The 27,307-nt window shown below is 36.6% G+C and overlaps 2 protein-coding genes across 5 annotated transcripts in view; both read left to right on the forward strand.

The window, feature by feature from the left end:
* The window catches only part of lrriq1 (leucine-rich repeats and IQ motif containing 1), a 45,783-nt gene extending 33,227 nt beyond the window's left edge, over window positions 1–12,556 (forward strand). Inside the window, exons 21-27 of one of the 3 annotated variants that reach the window (XM_053622942.1) lie at window positions 2,123–2,194; window positions 2,282–2,373; window positions 3,286–3,384; window positions 8,741–8,873; window positions 9,036–9,096; window positions 9,234–9,354; window positions 12,149–12,556. In XM_053622942.1, the coding sequence (XP_053478917.1) occupies window positions 2,123–2,194; window positions 2,282–2,373; window positions 3,286–3,384; window positions 8,741–8,873; window positions 9,036–9,096; window positions 9,234–9,354; window positions 12,149–12,288 (718 nt within the window). In that variant the 3' untranslated portion in view covers window positions 12,289–12,556. Of the gene's footprint in view, window positions 1–1,165; window positions 1,954–2,122; window positions 2,195–2,281; window positions 2,374–3,285; window positions 3,385–8,740; window positions 8,874–9,035; window positions 9,097–9,233; window positions 9,355–12,148 lie in introns of those variants that run through there. The other 2 variants (XM_053622943.1, XM_053622944.1) reach the window with 2 other exon arrangements.
* Window positions 12,557–16,778: 4,222 nt separating this feature from the next.
* alx1 (ALX homeobox 1) lies at window positions 16,779–23,632 on the forward strand. Of its 2 annotated transcripts, none has more exons than XM_053622945.1 (4): window positions 16,779–17,386; window positions 19,025–19,338; window positions 20,402–20,530; window positions 22,934–23,632. In XM_053622945.1, the coding sequence occupies exons 1-4, from the start codon at window positions 17,182–17,184 to the stop codon at window positions 23,270–23,272; spliced, it is 987 nt and encodes a 328-aa protein (XP_053478920.1). In that variant the 5' UTR covers window positions 16,779–17,181; the 3' UTR covers window positions 23,273–23,632. The 2 variants fall into 2 exon arrangements, with proteins under 2 accessions (XP_053478920.1, XP_053478921.1); XM_053622946.1 differs by having other exon boundaries at window positions 19,028–19,338.
* Window positions 23,633–27,307: the final 3,675 nt, after the last annotated feature.

The raw sequence follows: 27,307 nt of genomic DNA on the forward strand, positions 1-27,307 counted from the left end.
GAATATATAAGTGAAAACCGAGTAAGAATGAGTACAAAGTATACTAGAAAGGTGTACTGCACGATATAATTACAGTGCTGTAAAAATGTATTTGCCTCCATCCTGATTTCTTCTTTTTTTGTGTATATCTCATACTAAATTGTTTCAGAGATGAAAACAAGATCTATGATAAAATAAAAGCCACCAGGGGAAACACAAAATACAGTTTTTAAATGATAATGTTATTCACTGAAGCTAAAAATTTATCCAATACCAACTGTGGCTGAGTGAAAATGTATTTGTCCCCATAGTTACTAATTCCCCAAATCTATGAAACTGCATTCATAGTGGGGTTCAGCTGGACTAGACGCAACCACGCCTGATTACTGCAAACCCTGTTCAATCAAATCAACACTTAAATAGAACTTTTTCAACAGCATGAAGCTAGTTAAAAGGTCTTACCCATTAACACACTATGCCAAAGTTGAAAGAAATTTCAGAAAGGATGAGGAAGAAGGTGATTGAAATACATCGGTCTGGGAAGGGTTACAAAGCTATTTCAAAGGCTCTGAGGCTCCAAAGTCATAAAAGAGCCAAGGACAACATCAAAGGACCTACAGGCTTCTCTTGCATCAGTAAAGCTCACTGTTCAAGACTCCACTATCAGAAAGACACTGGGCAAAAATGGCATCCATGGAAGAGTGGCGAGGTAAAAACCACTGCTAACCCAGAAGAACATTAAGGCTCATCTGAATCTTACCAAAACACACCTTGATGATCCTCATTAGTATGAGATATACACAAAACCAGAAGAAATCAGGATGGGGCAAATATTTTTTCATAGCACTGTAAGTAATCCTATGAAGAACCTATCATGCTCTGTGGTATGTATAAAATGCTAAGCAGGCCCAGTTGACCTCAATTGAGGATAAAGATGGCATTATCTAAGTGACTCTGAAAGAGGATTCACTATTAGAAGCTTCAGCTGTGCTTCAGTAGAAAGTGATGAAAGTGACATCTGCGTTTATACCTGTGGGTCTAACTGGCATGGCTTTCCTCCTCTTGTCCTCTTAGATAGAAAGCTAACTGCAAATCAATACAAACTTATTCTGACTGATCACTATTAATCTACAATGAAACATATCTACATGAGATACTAGCAATCCTGACCCCTCCTGCTCTCCAGACCTGCCTGATCCATTCTGATGTCCTACTTCTGGTTGGAGTTCTTATCACTTGGAAATCACTCGCTGCTGCTGAGGATGGCCCTACATGGACAGCCTAAAGATACATGAGATTACTGAGGATGGTACCACTTAGAAACCATGAAGATGGCTTTGGACTGCAATTGCCATGAACTGTTTTGCACTCAAGTCTCCATCAGTGAACAGGGGATAAGTTCAACAAAATAGACTTATGCTAAAATGACAATGAATTTGCTGGTTACACAATTGTACTTTTTGAGCATGTAGTAACCAGTTATAGAAGGGATTTATTTATAATTGCACTATCCGGTATCACCCAGATGAGAATGGGTTCCCATTTGAGTCTGGTTCCTCTCAAGGTTTCTTCCTCATGTCGTCTCTTTCCTGGCCACTGTCACCTCTGGCTTGCTCATTAAAAATTGATATCCTGAATTTGCATATTTCTGTAAAGCTGCTTTGTGACAATGTCCACTGTTAACAGTGCTATTCAAATAAAATCAAATCGAATTGAATTGAATTCTATCCTGATGGGAGTGGTCTCTTCCAGGATGAACCCGCCCTCATCCACAGTACACGAGGACTCACTGAGTTGTTTGATGAGGATGAAAATGTTGTAAATCACATGCTATTAGACAGTGCTCTCCACCACCATCATCAAAACACCAACTGAGAGAATATCTTTTGGACGAATGGTGTTCATTCCATCAGTACAGTTCCAGAGACTTGTAGAATCTGTGTCAATACACATTGAAGTTGTTCTGAAAGCTTGTAGTAACGCAACACCAAACTAACACATTTTACGCCGGTTTTTCTTTCAATTTTGTTACATATTAAATTGAATATTAAATATTACAGAAGTTATGAGACAGAACTGATGGTTTAAATACCTTTTGTATTGACAAATTATTGATGAATTGTGTGCTTTGTGTGTATTTCAGAATGCGATCTCCTGCATCAAGACTAGGAAAATATTCTTTATCAGAAAAATCTGAGAAAATCCTGGAAGAATGGTATCGAAAAAAAGTTTTTTTTTATTGTTCTTTTTTTAAAAGTTCATAGTGAAGACCATAAGGATTTGTGTGTTCTTCTCCTTTCAGGGGTTTTAGCAGTTTCTCCACTGCCCTTCTTATGCTAAAAAGGGCTCAGAGGATGAAGGCCGGGAAGCAGCAGCATCCGAGAAAATTACAGTGTAAGCGTAATACTAGCATTTATTCCGGTTCTGTCTGACTTTTTTTCTTTGTTCATGCTATTACATTAACAGCCGTCCTGTTTATCAAGTAATCATACAGGGATTTTTATGGAAAAGACAAGTGGAGAAGAGAAAGTTTTATGTGTCTACAGCATAGTGTAAAAGAATTGCCAATAATTATTTATTCTTATTGCAGCAGGTTTTCTCTCTCTATCATTACAGTTGTCCCTATACCACTATTTTCATACATGTATGAAAACTTTCTCACCGTAGCATTTCAGTCTGGTTGAGAATGACTAAAATAGTATGTGCACATATTCAGCATGGTGAACATGTGGACTATAAGTGAGCAGTTTAATGAAAGAAAGAAAAAATACTTCTCAAAACAATGTCTGTCTGATGTTATTGTTTTCTCATCTTTGTCTCTGGTTGGTGTTATGCTAGCATGGAGGCTTTCCTTTTAGAGCAATGGAACAGACAGTAACAGCGAGCAGCTCTCCTTTTTTCTGTCATGTTCAATTTGCCTGAATTTTGGAGCACTTGCTGGAATTGACTATTCTGCACTGTGTTGTGTGCCTAAGCTTGGCTATTATTATGAGGAGCTATAGAAGAGTCACTTGTCCTGAGGTTACTTCACGGTGCTATGAGCATGCGAAGAACCACAGAGACAGTAGTCCTGATCTGTGCCAAGTTCCCAGAGGCTTGGCCTGGAGCTGGATTTGATCAGGGTCATAAGAGCGTGACTCTTAATGCCACAAATCCAATAATAGGCCCATGAAATGAGGGCCTGTGTGTAGCTCAGAAAGCCTCTGCTCCTGTTGAAGCCGTGCGCTGTGCTAATTCAAAGTGATGGTGCGTGCCTGAGCATGAGCTCACTTTAACTCTGTCTCTGTCTGTGTTCTGGTGTCACAGATCCAGCGGTACGTTTTACTTTGTTCAAGAACCACGACATGCGGCCTGTGGAGACGGCGATCCAAAGATCCAGACCTGAATTCAGAGAGGAAATTAACGGTACGATTGAGATATCACAGCTTAACTGACATCACCAAAAAAACAAAAACAAAGCACAAGCTCTAAAGTCGATGGTATGGCAAGTTCTTAATAGTAGCATACAGTAACACGGATAATGTTAGCATTTTTTGGGGAACGTGGTCTGAGTTAGATCTCTTTGGTTCACTTGGAAACCTGGGCATCGCTTACCTTGATCAAATTGAAGGCACATGACATGGTGGTTAATAGCCAGCCGTTAAGCTGTTTGGGATGATGGAGAATAAACAAGATGATTGTATTTCAAGAGGACTTGGTTGCAGAGCCGAAGTGTGAAATCGAGTTAAGTGCAGAGAAGGTAGAGAACATAGGGGTTCCAGACTCCTCAGAGTGAGCGAGAGAGAGAGAGACAGAGAGAGAGAGAGAGAGGGGGAGAGAGAGAGAGAGAGAGAGAGAGAGAGAGAGAGATCTGTGTAGTTCAGTGTCATTATAGTAAAGAGAGAGAGGGGGAGAGAGAGAAGCCTTTCAGCAGGAGGGGGTTGTTAGATAGAGGGTAGTGAGGTGGGGTGGTGGTTATCATTTGAATGGGATAGCAGGAGAAATAGTTATTGAGACACAGAGATAGAGGTCTTCTTGCTTAAGCTTTCTCTCTTGAATGGCAAAGAGTGCAAGCATTTCCTCTCTCCATGCAAAAGATTTCTTTCTTTCTATTTTCCTCTTCTTCTTCTTCTTCTTCTTCTTTTGTGTTGTTGTTGCAATTCCCCTGTAAGCTGATCCCCATTTTCAAGTGGGTTACTTCATGTCCAGCACATCCACAAAAGAGAGCCTGGATAAAATAAACACGGGCGAGTCAGATATCTCGGAAAGAATCTGTCACGGCTTTGGGGGCTAATCACCTCCAGAAGGGGGCTCGGAGCAGGGGGCTGAAATGCAAGCCGGGGGAGAGCAGGGGAGCGGCGCACAGCCCGAGGCGTGAGGGCATCCCTGGGGGCGCGGTGTTGGTGCCTTGCACAGGTCAGAGTCGACCATGCACCCCAAAACACATCATCTTAGTGAAGGAGTGCTTAAGCTGTCACCATCTCCAAAGACCATTCCTCCTTCAGAGGAAAAGTGAATGAGTCATGGAACAGATCAGAGTTTATGCCCTAAAGTTGTATTCATTATTATTAATGTAGTTAAATGTAGGAAATAATTATGGGAAAAATAATTTAATGCAGTAATATACAGTAATAATATATAACCCAAATGTATTTTTAGCACTTTTTTGGAAACAAGTTCATATGCACAATGAATGTGTTTCTGAAATCGATCAAATATTAGTACCCTCTTTACTAAGGGAGTAATTATGAGAAATATGTTTTGTCCATATCTATGACTTATATGTGAAACATAGAGTATACAGCTGTAGCCAACACCAGAGCTCTGTCTCTGTCTTGCTGCAGCTTTTACTCGTCCCTGGGGTTGGATTTAAACAGCCAGTGAAACGCTGTTGTTTTGTAAGCGTGTGCTCAGGGAATGCACATAAATCCTGTGCCCAATATTCTGACCTCCCAGAGTCGTTATCTGCTCAATTTCACACTTCTTGTGTGGAAAACGATGTTCCTGAAATGATTTACTCCAGAGAACTTACTGAATGATAGACTTGAGGTCTGTTGAGATAAGTTATAGCCAGTGAGTAGTGTCATTCATCAGGGATGCACTACATGTAAGGTGAATGGATTTATTTGACTATATAAGGTAATACATGCATTCTGCATATTGCAGTGGAAGTTTTATTTATTTTTTTTTGTTTTTTGTTTGTTTAAATTTTTTTGCTTGCCTTCCACGGATGCAGACATCTTGGCTTTGTGTCCCGTGTTTCCGTTCCGTAGGTAACATGATTAGTGAGATGGTCATGCTGTTATAGATAAGTATGATAGATATTCAGTGAGATCATGTTCGGTGCAGAGCAACTCACATAAACACCAAATTTGACAATAGTCCAGCGATGATTTATTATTTTTGTATTTTATATGATTTATTTGTATTTGTTATTAGAATAAAAATACAGTATGCATTAATAAGCTTCATATGTAACAAACTTATGATAAAACATTGTCAGTTCTCGTTTTTTGTTGGCATTTAAAAAGGTTTATTCTTTGACACTTCTGTTGATAAGGCAATTTTATCGTTTTTCCTAGTAATGCACATCAGTGTGTAGTCACTGACCTGAACACACAGAGTTCTATTAGTTTAGTTTTATTTGGCATTGATCGCTTGATGACTGTTACAGATCTGCATTGTAGTTTCATACACACTTTGAACAGCATGCAATATTGTGTGTGTTTGTGTGTGTGTATGTGTGTTGACCGCTGCTTGACCGCCTGTGGTCTGCTCTCTGGAGGTGAAGGCTTGACCTAGGGCAAATGAAAGTAGGAGACAGAACTCACGATAAAAGACCTGACCTCCTCCTTTGAGTCTGCCAAGAGAACTCCCAAACACTCAAAGCCCCATGGGTATAACACACACACACACACACACACACACACACACACACACACACACACACACACACACACACACTCTTATATATGCACACAGACATGCAGAATATTACATCCTTTCAGCACAAGAGACCATTTCATATTTTGTGTGAGAGAGTGTGAGTGCTTGTGTATGTGAGAGTGTGAATGTGTGTGCTTGCTGACCCATGGCTTCATTGTAGTCAGATAGATCTGCCATCTCCAAAACTGAATTCCAGTTGAATGAGCTAGTCCCCAAAATGCCTCAAAACTTCATCATGCAAGCGAGCATATCCTCTGTCTTATAACTTATAATCTAGATCACTCTGATCAGTTTTAACAGACAGAGGTGATCATGTCATTAAAATATATTGTCTGTATATATATATATATATATATATATATATATATATATATATATATATATATATATATATATATAAACATGTTCCTATTTTATTTTTCTTTCTCAAAGCATTAAGGCTTAGTAATTATTTCCTTCTTTGGGAAAACACAGTAATTAGAACCATGATTTCAGTTTTTTTATTTCCCTTGTAAGTCTATAAACTATGTTTGACCTTGTGTTTGTATTCCGGGGCGGACAGGGTGGCCTCAGGTATGCTGCCCATTGCTCTTTGACGACTTAACGTGGGGAGGCTGAAAGAGCTGATTCTCTAATATGGTGACATGTCTGCTTCGTTGCTGCCATAGTCAGCTCCATATTACCTAATGTGCTTAAGAGCCACGCTTAACAGGCGTGACTCCTGGGGCCTCTGATGTCCTGAGGCTGCGGCGATCAGGGGCATGAGGGGGTCTAATTTCATTCTAGCTAAACTCTTTAAGAATCGTCATTTTTAAATGTGCAATTACCAGAGTTTGCTAGTATACACAGTAACTAAGGGTTGTATATCTTACTATACACTTTCATTAAGGGCTTCTTATTGTAAAATCTATCATTCATGATCTTGTAAGTTCCCTGACTTCTTACTTGTGCATAATAAGGCTATGCAATAATAACTATGCAATTTTCTTTATAAGCCTTATAAATCACACTTGCTAGTGTGGAAACAAAATGGAGTAACATTATAATTTCAAACCATTTTTCTCAAAATATTTTTTCTATAAAAAATATTTAAAACCAACATTTATTAAGAATCAGTAATCTCAGCTTCTAGATGACATGCATTCATGAAATTTGACATTTTAATTCCTCACTATTTTGAAAATGTGTATTACACGACTTTCTCAAACTGCTTATAAATGTTAGATTTATTTATTTATTTATTTATTTATTTTTACAGCAGTATTACTTTCAAAATAATTTTTCATAATAGCACATGATGGTTTATTGAATAATCAATAAAAAATCTATAAAAGCATTTCTTCACAGTGAAATATGTATTTTCAATTCAAATTCAATTTAAATAAAAATTTTATTTTATTTGTCTCATACACAGCCATACACAGTACGACGTGTAGTGAAATGCTTGTTACAGCTGTCTGTGACATAAACAGAATTTACACAGAGTTAGAAAAAAGGATAAAAAAAAGTCTAAAAATATAATGTGAGAATATAAAGATGGGTGGCAGAAACAGTCTGATTATAATTGGTATAAAGTGCAGATATGTGCAGTTGTTGTGCAATATAATTCTGTGCAACATTAAGCTGAGGCAATTCTATTGTATTGTAATGTGGCTTTTCATTTGACCTCTAACATATTCCAAAAACCTGACTTTTTTAGTTTTATTAAATATGTAAATGTATGCATATTTAATAGTTCCATTTGCATAAATACATGTATTTAATTCCATAACTATTCCATTAGCAAAGTATAGATTATTTTTGGAAATGTGCATAAGCAGTAAGGCATACACGCAATATTAATTACAACAAATGGACACTTCTATTTCTTCTGCTAAATTCACTTTGTTTTTTTCTCTGACATCCTCACCAGACTGCATTTTGTTATATATAAATTGGACTTTTTTTTGTTATCGATTTAAAATCTATGAAGGAGCTATTAATTTATAACTCTAATAAATATCTGACTAGTCTAAATGTTTCCTCTTTAGACAATTTGTGACTTTTCAGCACCATTAAGTGCTACCTACTTCCTCCATTTGAACTCTGCATGAGAAGTTAATCACTTGACATTTTTAGTGGATTTCCAATTAACCCATGATGACTGTAACCCATAAACCCGAGCTGCTCTTTACATCTTGGCAAAACCATGAGAAGGATTTTAAATAAGTGTCTCATTAGTTCCAGCACTTGGCTGTCAGAAGTTGTAATCGATTGACACTCCTCCCTGGCTGCATCGTTCTCCACTGAGAGTTTGTGTTCTTGCTTTGAGTTACAGCTTTCTGGTGGTGCGCTTTGACACTGACTGTAAATCGTGTGCTTACTTCCTCTCTGGAAGTTCAGGGTAAAGTAATATTACAGCTCAGCAGGTTTAAAAAGAGACCACAAAACCTACTGAAAGCAAACCTCTTTATTTGCCTCAGTGAGCCACCACTGGAGCGTTGTAGTAATTACCCCTCAAAGCTTTCCAAAACAAATGGCCTCCTAAGCTTGAGTGTAAACAGGCCATGCTGTTTGCACTGGTCTCTCAAGGCTTGGTAAACTCTACATCGTTAACTGTCTGTCAAACATTCAGCTTTTTTTTTGTTCAAGAGTTTGAATAGAACTTTATTTTCCAGTCTCACTTGTGTTGGCTCTTTATCTATAATTCATGCTCCAGGAATATTGTATGTTTTTTTTCCATGTCTTTCATAAAAGTCTGTGGTAACTTCAGTGCCGATGGGGCCCAAGGTCCATGCATGACACAAACAAATTATTCTTATTGGTAACTGAGTTTGATGTTTGATGTCAAATGTAGATGGCAGAGGAGACGTGAGTGTTCAGGAGGCACTGAGAGGAGAGCCAGAGCAAACCCAGACACGTCACAGAACCTACCAGTGGCTCCAAACACAAGCCGTGCCGTGCCGGAGAAGCTCTGCCTCCTCCGTGAGGTGAGTATGTCATGCATGATGAGAATTTTCTGATCTACAACTGATGGAATAATACTTAATCAGATTACAATTTACACAGGACAGCATGATTCTATATTATATTGTATAAGCAACATAATTTGTTAAAGTACTAGTCTGGTAACTTTACCTGCACATTTCTAGTGATCATTTCCTGCCGGAGATTGACCCTGAAATTCTGAATGGTGGAAGGGTTCAGCTTGTGGTAAGGACCTTGATTTAACATCTGAAAAGCACAATGATTCAGGGATGCCCAAACAATATGTGCACAGAAAAATGCACTGAGTAGCTTTTGTTATTATGGTAATATCTTTTTTGCTGGTGTGTGTGTTGGATTTTCAGGCTTCTACAGGGTACAGAGAATCTCCAGATTCAGCCATGAGGCTGTGGATTGATGGTGCTGGTTTCTCTTCATCTCAGAACCACCAGGCTCACACTCGGACACACTCGGCTGGACATGCAAGTGGGTCTCAAATTGTAGAAATTATTAACAATCCAAAATTAGTTAACTCAAATAAACAACAAAGTTATCAAATATATGTATATACTAGACAGACTAGCCTTCACTCCCCCATGTGCATAAATGAGCCTTGGCGCACATGACCCTGTCGTTGGTTTGCCAGTTGTGATTCCTTGGACCATTTTTAGTAGGCCCTAACCACTGAATACCACCGAGACCACCCCACAAGACCTGCGGTTTTGGTGATGCTCTGATCCAGTTGTCCTTTGCACTTGTGAAAGTCGCTCAGATTCTTACGCTTGCCCACTTTTCCTACTTACAGCACATCAAGTTTGAGAACAGGCTGTTCACTTGATGCCTAATATATCCCACCCCTTGACAGGTGCCACTGTAACAAGATAATTAATGTTGAGAAAACTCACATTGAGGTTTGAGATCAGATGTCCCATGAATTATTTCTAAAACAGTGTGGAAAGGCATGGAAAATAGTTATTGCTTATCAGTCTTCCAGCAAAGTTATTTATGTCATTGGCTCATATAGTTTAGCTATATGCTGGATGCCAGATATGTCACTTTAAGCTAGAATTTATAATTCAGTAGTAATTAGCTGTAGGCTTCACATGATGATGTAAAATTTAATAATAAAGGTCATAAAGTGGCACAAAAAAAAAGTATATTAGTATTGTCATTTTGATTCATAGTATTGATTCATAGCATGTGCAATCATTTTGCTGCTTTTATAGCAGTCTTTGTGTGTGTGTGTGTGTGTGTGTGTGTGTGTGTGTGTGCGCGAGTGAGTAAAGGGCTAAGCTGGACTGGGAGATGTCAGGGTCAATCAGGTGATGGTCAGTGTGATATGTCAGTCTCTCAGCAGGAAGCAGGTCTCAGTTCACCCTGAATAAGTGGCATCTCTGTCATACAGGCTTTAGATTAGTCTCCTTATTGACAAAGATGCTACTCAGGGACACAAGCTGCACTCAGCAGATTTAACACAGTGATTCACAGAGCTGAAGGCACAGCACTGTTGTTTCTAACTAAGCTAAATTAGATTCTGATGATTTCGAAATGAAATCCACGAGGATGTGCACTTATACACATGACACTTGTTGTTCTGTCACATAGGTACATGAGAATGTTGACGAGAAAATCAATTTAAAATACAGCCCTTTATTTATAAACGGCAACACTGATTGCATAAAAGAAACATTACACACTATGATTCAAATGACCTATAAAAAATGTGAAGGAAACTACTAAACTAATTAGATAACTACTGAGCCCATAAAGGGTCATGGTATGATATCTTCTTCTTCTTCTTCTTCTTCTTTTTTTTTTTTTTTAAAGAAATGCTTGTGCTATCCTTAACAATAATTTGTATGTTTTCTCGCAAAAATGCTTGTGCTATCCTCAACAATAATTTGTGTGTTCCCTTGCAATATTTTAGTGGGTTACCTGCAATCCTTGCTTTAATCCACATCCAGCACTGTGCTATACCATGATAAATGCATTTACTGAATTTAACTTTGCATATGGATTAATATATGGAGATTTTTTTTTTATCATTGCTTAGTACACATTCGTATATATATATATATATATATATATATATATATATATATATATATATATATATATATATATATATATAAATATAAATATTCACACACACGCATACACATTATATGCACACACACACTTATTAAGCTTACTACTTACTGACGGACTCTTTGTGAATGCTTGCTATATATAAATATAGTCATATATAGGATGGGTAGACTGACTGACCCACCTTTCCAACATGTTTTATTTTAACTTTGGCCCACCTACCAAGTTGAATAGCCCTTTTCTATAACATTCATGCCACACGTTAACCACCACACATTTAATAGAGTTACAAATATTTTCTTTACTCCACTAGAGGAAATATCCTGAGGTGCGTTTTTAATGTCTTGATTTTGTCCCTTTCCAGAGCTAACGCAAGCAAAATGACTGCATACATAGCAGTTAAGCATGTGTGGCAGGACAGCAACATGTGACTTTTTTTAAAAAAAAGCAATTGTCTACAGTTTGTGCTTCATGTGCATTTTAAAAAGGCATGCAAAGTTTAAATCTGGTTTTCTTTCTTTCTTTTCTTTCTTTCTTTCTTTCTTTCTTTTTTTTTTTTTTAAAAAAATCTGCATATTATAGAGTGACTTAAACCTGTAAAGTGTATGAGGAGTTATATATTTGTAAATTATATATAACATTTTTTGATGTGCTGAAGATACAGAATGTGTGCTCAGCATCATTTGCTCATTAATGGTAAAGTCAGTTGATGACAGTTAGCGCTGTATCCTCTCTGAGCGTGTAGAAGTGTGTTGAGGTACAGTATGTTTTTCAGTATCTACAGTGTGTGTCGAAGTGCTGCGCTACCTGCAGTATGAACATGTCCCTGCTCCATCCTCACTGGGCCTGTACATGTGGAACACATCAGCCACAGAAAAGAGCTCACTTTGTTGCCTGTGTTTAAAAAGATCTGCATTAAACACACACACAGCAATGGAAGCAGCTCTGACATGCTCTGAAGCTGGCAGCCCAAGGGCCTGACACTCAGCCTGCAGAGAGCTGTGGATCTGTGCGATGACGTTGTGGCCATGGAGGTCTTGGCAAGGCTGTGGCAAAAGTGCATTAACGCATTAGTGCTTTTGGAGCAAAAACCTTTGATTTATGTTTATGCCATGCTGGGCAGATGTATAGGAACACTATTTCTGGTTCCAGCTGGCGGTTTTGTGTGACAAATCTGATTCTGTTTTCACAGAGAAAGAAATGCTGTCTCCTCAAAGAGTCACCTTGGCTCCATCTCAAAAGGAGAGAATCTCATTCCGAGATAATCCAGTGCTGCTGAGTGGAGGCTGGGGAGGAGGCAAGAAGAGGTCTAAAGCAAACAAGTTAAAATAACCTTACTGCAAGAAAAAGACAATAATTTTTCCAATGCCTTGTACATTTATTTACACGTGGTTGTATGCATGTTCTGAGAATGATGGATGTGTTTTTTTTTTTTTTTTTTCCGCTAAAGCGCTTTAAACCCTAATAAGCTCTAATAAGCCTTACGACGCACATTCAGTCTCCTCTGAAATTTCCTGCAGCTTCTGTTTCACTAAAATTCAGCTTCTTCCGCTGTAAATTAATTAAAAGCCTTGGATGAGGTATAACCCAAATATCTGCAGGCAGTCCCAGGATGTGTGTTATTCTCAAATATCAGTGACCATGGCAAACTGTGGAGTGTGTAGAAACCATTTTCGAATGACATGCTTAATATACAAACAATAGCAGGCAATAGGAAGCAGCTCATTCTTCCTCTAAAGCAGTTGAGCTTTATGTATATATATATATATATATATATATATATATATATATATATATATATATATATATATATATATATATATATATATAAAAACCTTTTTGGTAAATACATACATACATATATATACCAAAAAGGTTTACCAAAAAGCATCTTTGCTAAATATAGGTGTACAACAATTATCGGCACCCCTATGAATTCATATGAGAAAAATATATTTGAAGTATATTCCCATTAATATTTTATATATTTTTTTTAGTTCAACCATGAATATGAGGTAACACATAGGCCAAATTCACTTAGTCATTTGAAACAATGGGTAAGACCAAGGAATATAGCTGTGATGTGTGGCAAAAGATGGTTGAGCTTCACAAAATGGGTAGTAGCTATAAGAATATAGCTCAAGCATTGAAAATGCCCATTTCCAACATCAGGTCAATAATTAAGTTCCAGTCAACAGGAAATGTTTTGAATCAACCTGGAAGAGGATGTGTGTCTATATTGTCTCAATGCACTGTAAAGAGGATGGTTTGAGAGGCCAAAAAATCTCCAAGGATCACAGCTGGAGAATTGCAGAAGATAGTTGCGTCTTGGGGTCAGAAAGTCTCCAAAACTACAATCTGAAGTCACCTACATCACCACAAGTTGTTTGAAAGGGTTTTAATAAAAAAAGCTTCTACACTCATTCAAAAACAAACTCAAGCGTCTTCAGTTTGCCCGACATTACTGGAACTTCAAATGGGATTGGGTTCTATGGTCAGATGAAATCAAAATAGAGCTTTTTGGCAATAAACACCGGAGGTGGTTTTGGTGCACACAGAGAGGTAGCCATATGGAAAAGTACCTCATGCCCACGGTTAAATATGGTGGTGGCTCTTTAATGTTTTCTGGCTGTTTTTTTGCCAGAGGACCTGGACATTTTGTTAGGATACATGGCATCATGGACTTTATCAAATATCAACAGATATCATATGAATACCTGACTGCCTCTATATATTTATAGATAGATAGATAGATAGATAGATACACAGATTTCTTTGTGTTTCAGTTAAGGTAAAAAAATTAAGTACATTTATTTATTGGTGGTCAATAAAATCTTTTGCACAAATTTCTACTCTAATAACTAAGTCATTAAAGTATAAATCACTAACATTTTATCAAACAAGACAAATATGATCGAATGTATGCATTACCTTAGTGATTAGTCTCACATTTAGGCTTTTATTAATTTCACAATGTGAATTTTCAGTCAGAAATCAGTGAGTGCCTAAACACAGTGGTTCAAGCACTGTGACTGTCTGGACAGCAGCTCAAACCTTATAAGAGAATTTGTGCAAAAACAAACCTGTAGTAGAGATGTAGGGTATTGTATTAGTGCACAACATGTAGGATATTGATGTTCTTCCCTCCACTTTCATGTGCTTTACTTATGTTTAGGGTTTTTGGTCAAATAGGGTTTTGGCTGTGTGTCAGATTCGTGCACACACCGTGCTAAAATGCCTGGCCACCTATTACATTTCCACCAACAGTACAGGAGAAGATTTATGCATACTGCTTTATACACACTAGCACTTCTAAAACTATATTAAGACAAGCTACAGCTGGGTAATTCTGTTCTGTGCTCATATGAACAATTATTTGTAAATATGCCACATGAAGACTAATTGCTTTTGATAGTTGAATTCTTTCTTCATGTTCTAAAAATGAAGAATGCTGGAAATTCATTTGGGGTTACTAAAATGAGATTGCTATCTCTGTATGGCTCTGAAAGTTCATGACAGCACAGCCTTTGAGGTGAACAGTATACATTTCCATTTGCCCTCATGAAAAAACCTGATTATATTGGAGATTGGCAGTCTGGGCTAACCCCTGTCACTGGAGAATGATTCACATTACTCACTGTCCAAGGACAGCACAAGAGCCAAAACCAAGAGATCTAATCCTCATAATTACTGGAGACAGCATAGGGTGTACAGGTTTAAGGAAGATGCTTTAAAGTAATAAAGCCCGCTGTAGCTTTGTTTTGCTTTCTAATGGCTTACATTCATATTTCATTACCCAGAAACTTTACAGGAGAAATAAAATGTAAAAGGATTTTTTTTCTATCATAGATGAGGTGTGTTGAGAAGAAGTGCAGGGGGCTTTGCAGGAACTTAATACACATCTCAGTACATGTGTTTGTGACTGGCCCTGTATATGCAGCTGCTCTGTATAGTTTATTATTGTTTTAATTAGGCCTTCTTAAGCGACTGGTAGAGTGTGTATACAAACCAGAGTGGCACACTTACCCAGATCCCCAGCTTATCCAGCATTAGAGTACAAACCACTGTAAATGAATCTGTACTGAGTTTCAACGCATCAGCTGAATATAATGGGTGCACTCTGTAAAAGGCATATCTTTTTTATATATTATTTTATTATTTACAACAACAACAACAACAACAACAACAACAACAATACTAATCATTTATTTGTTTGTTTATTTTTTTAATCACAAGAAAATAACTATTTTCAATAATCAGCAGACTATAATGGCTTAGCTCAAGTTTTTAGTTTAGTTTAAGCTGAACTTATATTTTATTTTACTTTGGAACTCAACAATATTTTTATTGCAACAAATTCATGTATTATTAATCTTAAATACATACATATATTAAAAGTATTTAAGTAGTAAAATTTAAAATAAACATTAGAAGCTAATTGATTCTGTCATTTAAATACTACCCTTTTTCTCGTTCTGAATTTAAAGTGCACTAAATACCTTACTACTACTTCTACTACTACTACTACTACTACTACTACTAATAATAATAATGAAATGAACTTGTGAAATGAACTTGAGAGACTGAACAGAGAATTGAGTATCTTTATTGTCATGAAATTTGGTGAAATTGGTGAAATGAATCTTTCGGGTAACTTTTTCAATCAACAATCTGAAGACCAAATTTTTTTTTAAACGCACCTCCACGAACTTCTCGCATTTTCTCCTCAGCGTGAGTCCTAACGCCACATCAGAAAGCTCCCTGCTACTTAAGAGCATGCTATTTATTTTGCTTTGCAGTGGAGTGACATCCTGTAAGCCTCGGCTTTGTTCAGTGGATATGACTGGAGTGGCAGGTGGTACGATTTACCGCTAAATGAGAAAGAGCTTCTCGACGTGTGATCTCTTTTATAAAAGCTGCTTATAGGGAATATGCGCTATCAGATATCAGTGTTACAGGGTCACAGCCCGGCGTTCAGGTACTTGGCACCGCGGGCCACTCTGACCCAGTGTTCTAAATTGACATGCAAATGTAAATTTCAGTAGTATAATAGTGATAGTGTGGCTTATGAAATAATGCATAGGTCATGCTATCAATATTATACCTCCGAAATATCTAAAAATAAATTAATAAATAAATGTCTTTTTTTTTTTAAAAAGTTATATATATATATATATATATATATATATATATATACTATTAACCGATAAAGATCTCTACAGTGGACCTCATATTTTCTCATCATAAGCCTGAACAGCGTGGTTCCAGGACTGAGGTGTGTGTAAAACGCACAAAGTATATAGCGCCTTTATTTATGACTTATTGTGAAGGAAGTAAGTGGGTTTGAATTTTTCGTATACTCTATAGCCATTTATATTGATATCGTTGCTGGGTGGTTCAGTGTGTGATATAAAATAATCACACTAATACAGTAAGTAAGTATATAGATGAAAAAGAATTAGAAACAGTTTTATGCTGCGCTGTGCATAAAACTAGAACCAACTGTTTCTCACGATTACAAGAAACATAATGAGCAAAAATAAAAACAAGATGAATTCATGTGTATGCAACAACACCGGCAACAACAATAACAACAGCAGCAAAAACAACAACAACAACAATAATGATAGCCTATTTATTATTTGTGCGTATTTTACTTTTACTTATAATATTAATAATAATAATAATAATAATAATAATAATAATAATAATAATAGGCTGTAGTGCTACTTTCGTAATAGTAAGCCCATGATAATATTAAAATATTGCAGTCAATTTTATTTGAACTTTTTTGTTCGTTTCTACAGAATCTGACTCAGTTTGCAGGTCGAAAACAGACTATTTATTCCATGATTCCTTAGCATGGTTATTCCCATCCACTGACTGAATACTGAGCTTAACGCACTTTTACTAAGAAGCTTAGACAGCCAGAAAACACTCCAGATGTCTAAACAGACCACGAGCAGTGTAAGTCTAATTGTAACTGTTTCAGAGTTTCCTAAATCTCTGCGCTTGCATGTGGGTCATGGGTGGAGTTTCAAGTTCTCCATATTCAAATGCTGGGAGCTCCTTTTGCTCTGCCATATAAAGAGACACTGAGCCTCTCGGTCACTTTAAAGAAAGACAAATTGACGGTCTGCGAAAACCACTGGCTCCAGTCGTGTTTACGATTAATAAAACTACTTTAGTGCACTTTTGCGCGTCAGAGCTGAAAGCCAGCGGACCATGATGGACTACATGACGGACAAGTTCCCACTGAAGTGTGAAGCAGGGAAGGGGACAGACTTTTACCTGGAGCCGCTCATGGAGCCTTTAGAGAGCATGCAGTACTACAGCAAGAGCTCCAGCAAGAGCAGTCAGCATTACACACTGCAAAACACCGAGCACCACAGCATTCTGGACAGATCCTCTCCATGTGACAACCAAACCTGTGAGTTAGTTTTTTTTTTTTTTTTTTTAGCATTTTCTCAGACAGTACTGGGTTTATTATGTCTTACTACATCATTTTCTAGGGCCTATGTAAGGCTTTTATGGGCGGTGAATGCCACGCATCTGATGGTACACCATAATATTTGTATAAACATTTTACCAGAAATTACAAATTAGTATTTTGATTATAGGCCTGCACTTTATTGAGCAATAGGACTACACTCTGAAAACAATCAACCCCTTTGGGTTGTCTTTTCTTTAAATCTTACTTCAGGAAGCCTGTTGCAAAGATTCTTCCTTAAAGAATCCTAATTTCAATCAATAAAGGTGCAGTACTCTTCCTTGTCTTTTGGGTGGTACAGTAATGTGGACATGTTGTGTACCTTTATCTTTTACCTGACAACTGTAATAAAACAACAACAACAACAACAACAAATAGCTTAAGGGACATAATTGGATTTTTAGGACCACTACTCTAAAGTATAATTAAAGATAAACCACATATACTAGGTTACAGACACAGGCCTACTGAAAGTAAAAAATGAGAAAGGAAAATACAAGTTAGGTTTTTTTTATTTCTGAAAGTGTTGGAAGCTTCATTTGTTTACACTGAAATATAGACTGAAGCTGAAGCTGAAGAATTGTCCCGCTTGCATTGCTGCACATAGCAAAATAAGTGTTTAACTAACACCTTTTGATTAATCATTGATTAACACTGATCTTGTGGTGTGTGTGTGTGTGTGTGTGTGTGTGTGTGTGTGTGTGTGCTTGCAGATTTCATATAGTTTAGTCCATTGTACTCTTACACAATTTCATTTAACCGTTGAAATGGCTGATCTTGGTATATTATGTTTTATTGCAATTCCCCAAGACTGAATTGTATGTATTTATTTATTTTTTAATCCAATATTACAAAGTTACACATAGTATGCCCTACTATAACAAAGTCTTTACATCTGTCGTTAAAAAATATGTATCAGATAACCAATTTGAAAAGTTCGAATTGCGAATATTAATAACTCACAGACTACCTGCTCATCATGAAAACCATTATATAAATGCCTATATAGACTCAATTAGATTTTCTTATTTTATGTAGTACGTTGTAAAACCTAGCAATTAATGGTTTAATGTTTAATATTTTTGACCTTCGTGCAATCTAGGTTACTTATAGATACTTATTATGTTTATTATATTAGGCTATACTCTGTTAGTATACTTTGAAATAGGCCATATTAGTAACTTTATTAGCCTTCTCTTTACTACTGAAGTCTACTAATTTGTGGTCTACTAAAAGGAAGCTATTTAGCAGTCCAGAGTAGTCTATTATGTGTATATATTATGATAGATTTCTGGTAATGTAGACATAGGGTTATTGTTGGACGTGTGATAGTTGATTATAGGTATCCGTTTATCATCTAAAGCCGTGATAAAGTTTATATAGGCCTAATACTTAATCAGTGACCTGATGACTTGACAGTAGTTATTATTATTATTATTATTATTATTATTATTATTTCTTTATATATTTTTTGTTTTGTGTATATATATATATATATATATATATATATATATATATATATATATATATATATATATATATATATATATTAACATATGCTGTATTTCTCCACATCAGCAGCAGCTCCTCATTATTGCAGTGCGAAGGCGGATGACGGCGGCGGACACGCGGAGCTCACGGGGCCGCTGGATGAGCGCTGCGGTGTGAGGACATCACCGGGGACAACAGCTCGGGACAAAACCGACTTAAACGACATTGGCGAAAAGTGTGACAGCAACGTGTCCAGCAGCAAAAAGAGACGCCACCGGACCACGTTCACGAGCGCCCAACTCGAGGAGTTAGAAAAAGTCTTCCAGAAAACACATTATCCAGATGTGTACGTGCGGGAACAGCTGGCCATGCGTACCGAGCTCACCGAGGCCAGAGTGCAGGTACTGAGATAGGTGTGCTCTTAAATCTCATGCATGCATGCCTCACAATTTATTACAAAAACAAATGAACAAAAAATTCTCTCTTATACACAGGCCTACGCTGATTTTTATATAGGTAATTATTAATAAATATTTTTTTTTATAAAGCGCATTTTTAAAACAACGTTGATCAAAGTAACAAACATTTCCTTCAGTTCGCGGCTGACTGCAAAAGTTTGCACACCCTTAGGACAAAATAAATGAGAGATTTTTTTTAGTTATGTTATTTACTTGTTACAAATAAAAAAAAAAAGTCAAATATGAATAGCATAACGAAAAAATATGGTTCCAAAATTTTTATTTCCCTTCATGAATGTTGCATAAGTATAAATATTTTCTAATAATTTATAACCTGCATATCACTGCGTTGAACCTGTTTGCATCCTCTGTTCGGAATTCTCTGAGATGTAATTCGCTCCAGATTCACGACAGTAGTTCGTTTCTAACCACAGGACAATATTTGCCCGTTCTTCTTGGCTTGCCTGCGCTAACACTAATAATGCACTTCTTTAACGCAGGTCTGGAGGCAGATGGGTTCATGAAAAAAAAAAATCAAACTTAATTTCTTTTTGATTTTGGATTATTGCCTCGCATGATACACCCACGTTCGACTGGAATTCGAAGCAGTAAAATAGGAGTAAACATAGATGTAAAATACATATGTTCATGCAAAACTATATGTAAAATGCACCTATAGGCCTCCATGCAGACTCCAGAAATGGCGCACACAATATGCGTTCAACTATTCCCAAAAGCTAAGGAATAATGGCATGTTTTGAGCTTGAATGTCAAAAGGTGTATGTTTAAAGCATGCAGGAAAGTCGGTCTATAATGCAGTATTACCAGAAATAATAAAAGTGATGAATTTACTGTATAAAAGACGGAGGTTGGTTTTAAAAGGATGACAAGAATCGCATTTAAAGCTCACGTGCAGAATTATTAATGTTATTATTAATATATGCCTATTCCTCATGCCTAAATAACGATCTGTTAATTATGTGTTTTCCCCTTTCAATTTATGAAGGTGTGGTTTCAGAACAGAAGGGCGAAGTGGAGAAAGAGGGAGCGCTATGGACAGATCCAGCAGGCTAAAAGTCATTTCGCAGCCACATATGACATTTCAGTGCTGCCCAGGACAGACAGCTACTCACAGGCAAGTGTAGCTGTTTATTCGTTTATTAAAATCATTTATAAAACTGCTCTTTTTACACATTGCGAAAATCACTGCCTTTTTCAAAAAGCTATTGTAGGTCATTTGTGCATTAAGCTCAGTGAGATGTTACACATTTGACAGGGAATTAAAAAAAAAATCCTGTTGTGATGAGAGTCTATGGATCAGGTGATGTGCAGAAACACATTTCATTAAGTCTTTTAAGTAATTTTAGAACTGAACGCCGTTAGCACTTACTACTTTGTTTTTGGTTTGTTTCGGCAGAGCAAACTACTGTACCATGTTTAAATGTGGATTTACAGGTGACAAATTGTAACTCCTAAAAGATGCTAAAATGTAACATTTCCGACACCTAACGTAGTAAAAGGCAGTGTTCTTGATACAATAATAGACGTTGCTATAGGCTATTTATAGCTATTATCTCAGCGAGTAAACTTTTCCCCACTAATTCTAACCTCCAGGCTATATCTGATTTTATAGAGCGGGTTTTTGATAGTTTATTATTATTTTTTTTTAATATACTCAAAAGTATAATATAGGTTTTGCACACTACTTTTGAAAATATTGGCTAGCTATATTCATTACTCACTAGGTTGCAGCTCTTCCCCTAATTTATTTTGCTGAGCCGTGTTTATAACCACATATTCTGGCATTTCTAGTGTAAGCAACGTCTGTTTTAGCTTCTGTTATAGTTATCTATCCATACTACACTGCATTTCTAGTATTTCAGTAATTTGAAGTAAGAATTTCCGGGCCCAAAAGTATTATAGAGTTAAGATTATACTGCTGTAATAGCCATCGCTGAACAATTATCTTTGCACTGCAGTGGTGTTAGGACAATAGGCCTACAAGAGAAACATTTAAAATTGACTGTAGCTTTTATTTATTTTTTATATACTGTAGCCCATATAAATCACAGTACTTGTGAAATGATTGAAATAGGCTATAATACAGTCGCTGAGGATAGCACAGTAAACGAAGACGCTAGGTGGCTAGGTGACAGATTTTTTTTCTTCAGATTTTTTTGTTGTTGAGATTTTTGTTCAGTGATTAGCTCAGTTTCATTAAAAAAAAAAAAAAAAAAAAAAAAAAAGATTATGAAATAACCTAAAATGGAATCTTTGGTGATAATAGTATACATACACAACTCATTAAAATTCATCCTGAATGTTTCAGAAAATAGGCCTGGAAAAAAATCAACAACAAACTAGTAAATGCTAATTCTGTTCAGTGCTAATGGAACTATAAAAAAAATGCAGACAGTGCTCAACACCTTTACAGTTTACATGATTTCTGGGTTGTACATGAATTATTTTATGTAAACTATAGTGCCTACCTTTATATTTATAGTGTTAATAGTTAATTTACATTCTTTGAGACTGACTGCAACTGAACAGGCTAGATCTCTAATGGCCTATTGCATTCAGACATTTTGTTTTCTGACATTTTTGTTTCCCTGTAGATAGCTCATAAGTTGTTTTCTGATGTCATACAACCCCAATTCCAAAAAAAGTTGGAATGCAGTGTAAAACTCTTTTTATACCCAATCATGTTACTGACCTGTTGCCAATTAACCTCCAGCTGTTTCTTTTTAGTAACACTTTCTTTTCCAGCCTTTTGTTGCCCCGTCCCAACTTTTTTGAGACGTGCTGTGGCCATCAAATTCAAAATTAACTTTGTTTTTCCTTAACATGGTACATTTCCTCAGTTTAAACATTTGATATGTTTTCTATGTTCTATTGTGAATAATACATGGGTTTATGAGCTTTGCAAATCGTTGCATTCTGTTTTTATTTACATTTTACACAGCGTCCCAACTTTTTTTGGAACTGGGTTGTATAGTATATCTATTTCCCTGAAGTTACCTGAGTAGATTCTAAGAAAATATACTGCCACTCAAAAGTTTATGAACCCTTGTATTAATTATTTTTTGCTAAACTTCTAGAAATGGTTCAAGTTAAATACTCTAGAAATTGGACTAAGTTAACAGGGAAAAAACCGTAACACTATTTTATAGGACAAAACATAGGTCTGTCTTGATCGCTCTAATTAGGCAATTAGCACACAACTAATAGCAACCAAATCAAGACAAATCTAGGTTAACAGTAACATACAGTTTTACAATAACTGTACTTGTCTTTATAAAAGCACTAATTATTCCCTTTACAATTTGCAAATCCTTTAATATAAAGATATCGGTGTTTGATTGAACACCTATTTAATTGATTAAGTGGATAAATTGTCATAAAATGTAAAATCATTCACACGTCCCTAAACTTTTAACTGGCAGTGTACTTGTGCTCATTTACTGCAGTACAGACTAAAAGAGATATAGTCTCTGTATCATTGAAATTTTTGTGACATTTTTTTTTAAACTCCAAACAGATACCCAATAACTTGTGGCCAGCTCCAACCCCTGGTGGCTCAGTGGTTTCCTCCTGCATGCTTCCACGTGGTTCTCCACCGTGTGTACCATCTCCGTACCCCCACTCACCACGAGCCCCTGAACACAATTACATTAGCTTCCCCAACCACCAGCAGAACCAGTTTGGTGTCAATCCTGTCTCCCTCAACAACTTCTTTACTGATTCGCTTTTGGCCCCAGCGCCAAATGGGCATGCAGCATTCGAGAGCAAGCCTGAGTTTGAGAGACGGTCGTCCAGCATCGCTGTCCTCAGGATGAAGGCCAAAGAGCACACAGCCAACATCTCGTGGTCCATATGATCCCTGTGCTCAGAGTCTTATTCTCAACAGTATTAAATAACTTTAATGTACTGATAAAGACACAGATGTGGACAATTTATTTGTACTAAGAAGGACTCCCTGCTCCTTGAACCGATCATTGACTGAAACGGTTCCATTGAGGAGCTTCAATTTGAGCCAGCATCACTTTTCACTCGTACTTTGAACAACTTGACAATACAAATTTACAATACTTGATTTACATTTTATGTGTAAATGAATGTCTTATGAATGTCAACAAACTTTTGCAATAGTGTGGCTTATTATGTATGACGCACTTATGGTGAAGTGAAAACAGTAACACAGGGAGCTTTATGAGCTTAACTACATTCTGTACTCAGGACTGGGGGGGTGGGGGGTGGGGGGGGGGGATGTGATGTCCTTGACATGCTTACACAAGTCACATGTCTGTGTGCCTTGAAGCAAAGCTGTGTACAACTCATAAATGTGGCTGACCGTTGCTCTGCCACAACCAAAGGGGCACTTTGCACTCTGTAGGAATTGTATTTCAATAAATTTATTTGGAGATTCCACAATTATTGTGATTTATATACTGCATCATGCCCCATTTCTGAGAAGAATCAAATGCTATACTCTTACCCTAGATTTTAAAAAAATAAATTTTAACCTACATTCAAGCCTATGGTGAGTTAATAAAAAAACAATAATCAAAATTGACATAAAGAACTGTTCAGTGTTAATTTTGTTCAATCAGTCATCTTCTTTAACAGCTCCATCCTGCTCAGGGCCGCAGTGAATCCAGAGTCTATCCTGGGAACACTGGTGTGAAGGGGGAAAACATGCAGCAGATGAACCGGTGGTCATCACACACACACACACACACACACACACACACACACACAAACACACACACACACACACACACACACACGCACATGAAAGATAACCTGGAGGAAAGTCACAAAGCTACAGGGAGAACATGCAGAGAAACTCCACACAGACAGGAACCCAAACTCAGGGTAGAACCGAAGACCCCCAAGCAGCGAGGTTTTAATCCTACCCACTTGTTGTTCATGTGAAATGTCATCTTACACATTTCCCATTCAGTAACAACATATATATGTATGTATATCTATAGCACTGCCACTTCACCTTCACTGAAATGGTATCCTATTTTTGTACTATAATGTTGAGCAACATAATTGTAAAGATAACAATTTGTGGTGCATTAATTAAACATAAAGGTCTAGTGTTGTAGTTTTGTGAGTACATTTTTACATTTTTTTTAACCTTATAGGGTAATAATGAACCTGTACTTGTTCTGACAATGTATATTTTTTGCCACACAAATACTGTAACTACAGTAGTTAATAATTTCAACAGGCTATTGGGGAATAACCTCAGTCTTGTCCTCAGATGTAGAAGAGCCTATATCCTGAGTGCTGTGTGATTAAAAAAAAAAACTTCAATTAACATATTTTTTTCAGACCTAATTATTTACTATATCATAATGATTAATTTTAAGATTCTATTTATAAGGTTTTAAATGACTCTTTTGGCAACAATGAGTTAATGTGATAAATATGTTATTTACTTGCCACTGGCTAGAAAAGTGAAGAGCTATACCACTATATTTGCTTAAAAGTATAAAAATATAAAGTTAAACTTATTTCAGATGGCTCAATATCTTAAAATTATTACAGAATTGTGTGAATTATGACTTCTAGTCTCTGCCTACAATGTGCCAAATAAAATATTTGATTCCAAGTGTACATTTCCACCGTACAGTGTAGCCAAAAGCAGCATCAATTTCTAACCTTAATATGAAGTTAATCATATTGTGAGACCCTAAAATCAAGATTTTTAATTTACTGCTGTAGCATTATGACAGAGTGAAATATCAGTAAATATTTAGTGACACAATTAATTTGCACTGATAAAATTATTACCACAAAATAGCAATTAGCTTTGGGTATGCACAGGCAGAGTTAACAGTTTTTGATTATAGTACTTTTAATAGGCCAGACTGTGTGTGTGTGTGTGTGTGTGTGTGTGTGTGTGTGTGTGTGTGCATATATGTCTGTAGATATTTGTTCATGAATTCTTGAGCTCTGTGGCAATACCCCATCTCTGCACCACTGTTCGCTCTCTGCAGAGTTTCTGAGTGGTCCTCCCTGCTGTAGCACTGCAAGACAGATAAAGCAGGACATGAGAGGAGTGCAGACGAGATCCATCAGGAGGGCTGAATGGGTTTGACCCGGCGAGGTGAGCCTCAGTCATTAATACAGAGGCACACACGTGTGGGGGAGGAGACGAATCTCCCTGCAGCACTCCACTGCATCCCAGCTTTCAGGCCAGCAACAGAGCTGCTCAATCTCATCACATATTTTCATCTGTTTTTCAAGTAAACTATAGGCTATTATTATGGAAAGCATTTTCTTGCCAGTCCTATGCCCGAATTATCTGTGCTTGGATTCCTTTTTACAATGGAAGTAAGTCCAAATTGGTTTTTGGCTGGGATTTCTGTCTGATACCCAGATAAGATTCTTGGCATCATTGCGAACAGCTCAGTTATAAAGTTCCAGTCATATAGAGGGCCTTGTAATAAATAGCACTACATGATTTGAAACCTATAGATGAGTTCGTTGAAAGATATTGCAGATAATTATTGGCAAATGGGTCAGAAAAGCAACCTGAGGACATTTTTATGATCATTCAATGGACTGGCAACCCATCTGGGGTGAATTGTCTCACCTTGCTCCCAGTGTTACCAGGATAGGCTCCGGATCCATCAAAACCCTGAGCAGGATTACTGAAAGTGAGTAAGGTCTAACAGTTGAGATCGAAGTTGTTCAAAATGCTAAATGTTCTAGGTACCTTCAAAATAAAAACATTTATACATCCTTCAAACCACTTGTGTATTCCAGTAACCTAAGTTTACATGGCTGAGGCATATTTTTGTACACAATATATGTAAGGAATAAAATATGATGGGGTGTGCTGTTATTGGAAAATAATTCATGCGAAGTTGGTGTGATTATAAGTGCTTTATTCCGCTTATGCCATAGCAATATGCCAACAATTAAAACATTTCTTTCTTTATTATATTATTTATTTACTATTTATTATAATGAATGATGCATGGTACTTTTGATCCAATTACAGTTACATTTAATCTTGTGGAATGTTCATAACTTATGTTATAACAGCCATAAACAGCTGTTCCATCACCAGCCTTTCTATTTTCTTGCTCTCTTAACATGAATAAGACAAAAACAAACAAACAAACAACAACAACAACAAAAACCACACAGCTGGTCATGTTGCAGAGAAACTGAAAATTCACAAAGTCCTCTGTCTTGAAAACTCTTCCATGGTTTAAGACATTCTGACTGTTACAAAGCCCTGATACCAGAGATTCCTTCCATAAATGATAAATCAACATCATACAGAAAAATCCATCATATCACTGAGTATATATTTTTCTTTGGTAATGTTTGTAACAGAACATTTTTAATCCATTGATTATAAGACCTATATTTAACAATTTTTTTTTTTGATAAACCTGTGTTGTGTTTTTCAATTGTTTGATATCCATGAGAGCAGAGTATTTTTGTGAATTTTTTTAACAAAAGATCAAAAGGTTACACTATAAAGACAATTTTTCACAGCCTTCTTTGCTTATATTTACCAAGGGTGCCAATATTAATGGAGGGTTATCCAATAACAAAAAAGTTATTCAGTACCAACTGGGCCTGTGTGAAAATGTATTTGCCCTCGTGTCTACTAATTCCCCAAATCCATGAAACTGCATTCATAATGGGGTTCAGCTTGACTAGACACAACCAGGTCTGATTACTGCAAACCCTGTTCAATCAAATCAACACTTAAATATAACTTTTTCAACAGCATGAAGTTGGTTAAAAGGTCTTGCATATGCATATGAAGTAATACACAGTAATACACAGTAATATATTATGGAAAAAGGTGATTGAAATACATCAGTCTGGGAAGGGTTACAAAACTATTTCAAAGGTTCTGGGACTCCAAAGAACC

This window comes from Ictalurus furcatus, chromosome 4 (assembly GCF_023375685.1).
Source record: "Ictalurus furcatus strain D&B chromosome 4, Billie_1.0, whole genome shotgun sequence".
NCBI lineage: Eukaryota > Metazoa > Chordata > Actinopteri > Siluriformes > Ictaluridae > Ictalurus > Ictalurus furcatus.

Bases quoted from the DNA above. Each gene is read 5' to 3' on its own strand.
- alx1 (XM_053622945.1), top strand. From the start codon at position 17,182: ATGATGGACTACATGACGGACAAGTTCCCACTGAAGTGTGAAGCAGGG. The intron at 17,387-19,024 runs GTGAGTTAGTTT...TCTCCACATCAG, and splicing joins TCCATGTGACAACCAAACCT to CAGCAGCTCCTCATTATTGC. The intron at 19,339-20,401 runs GTACTGAGATAG...CAATTTATGAAG, and splicing joins TCACCGAGGCCAGAGTGCAG to GTGTGGTTTCAGAACAGAAG.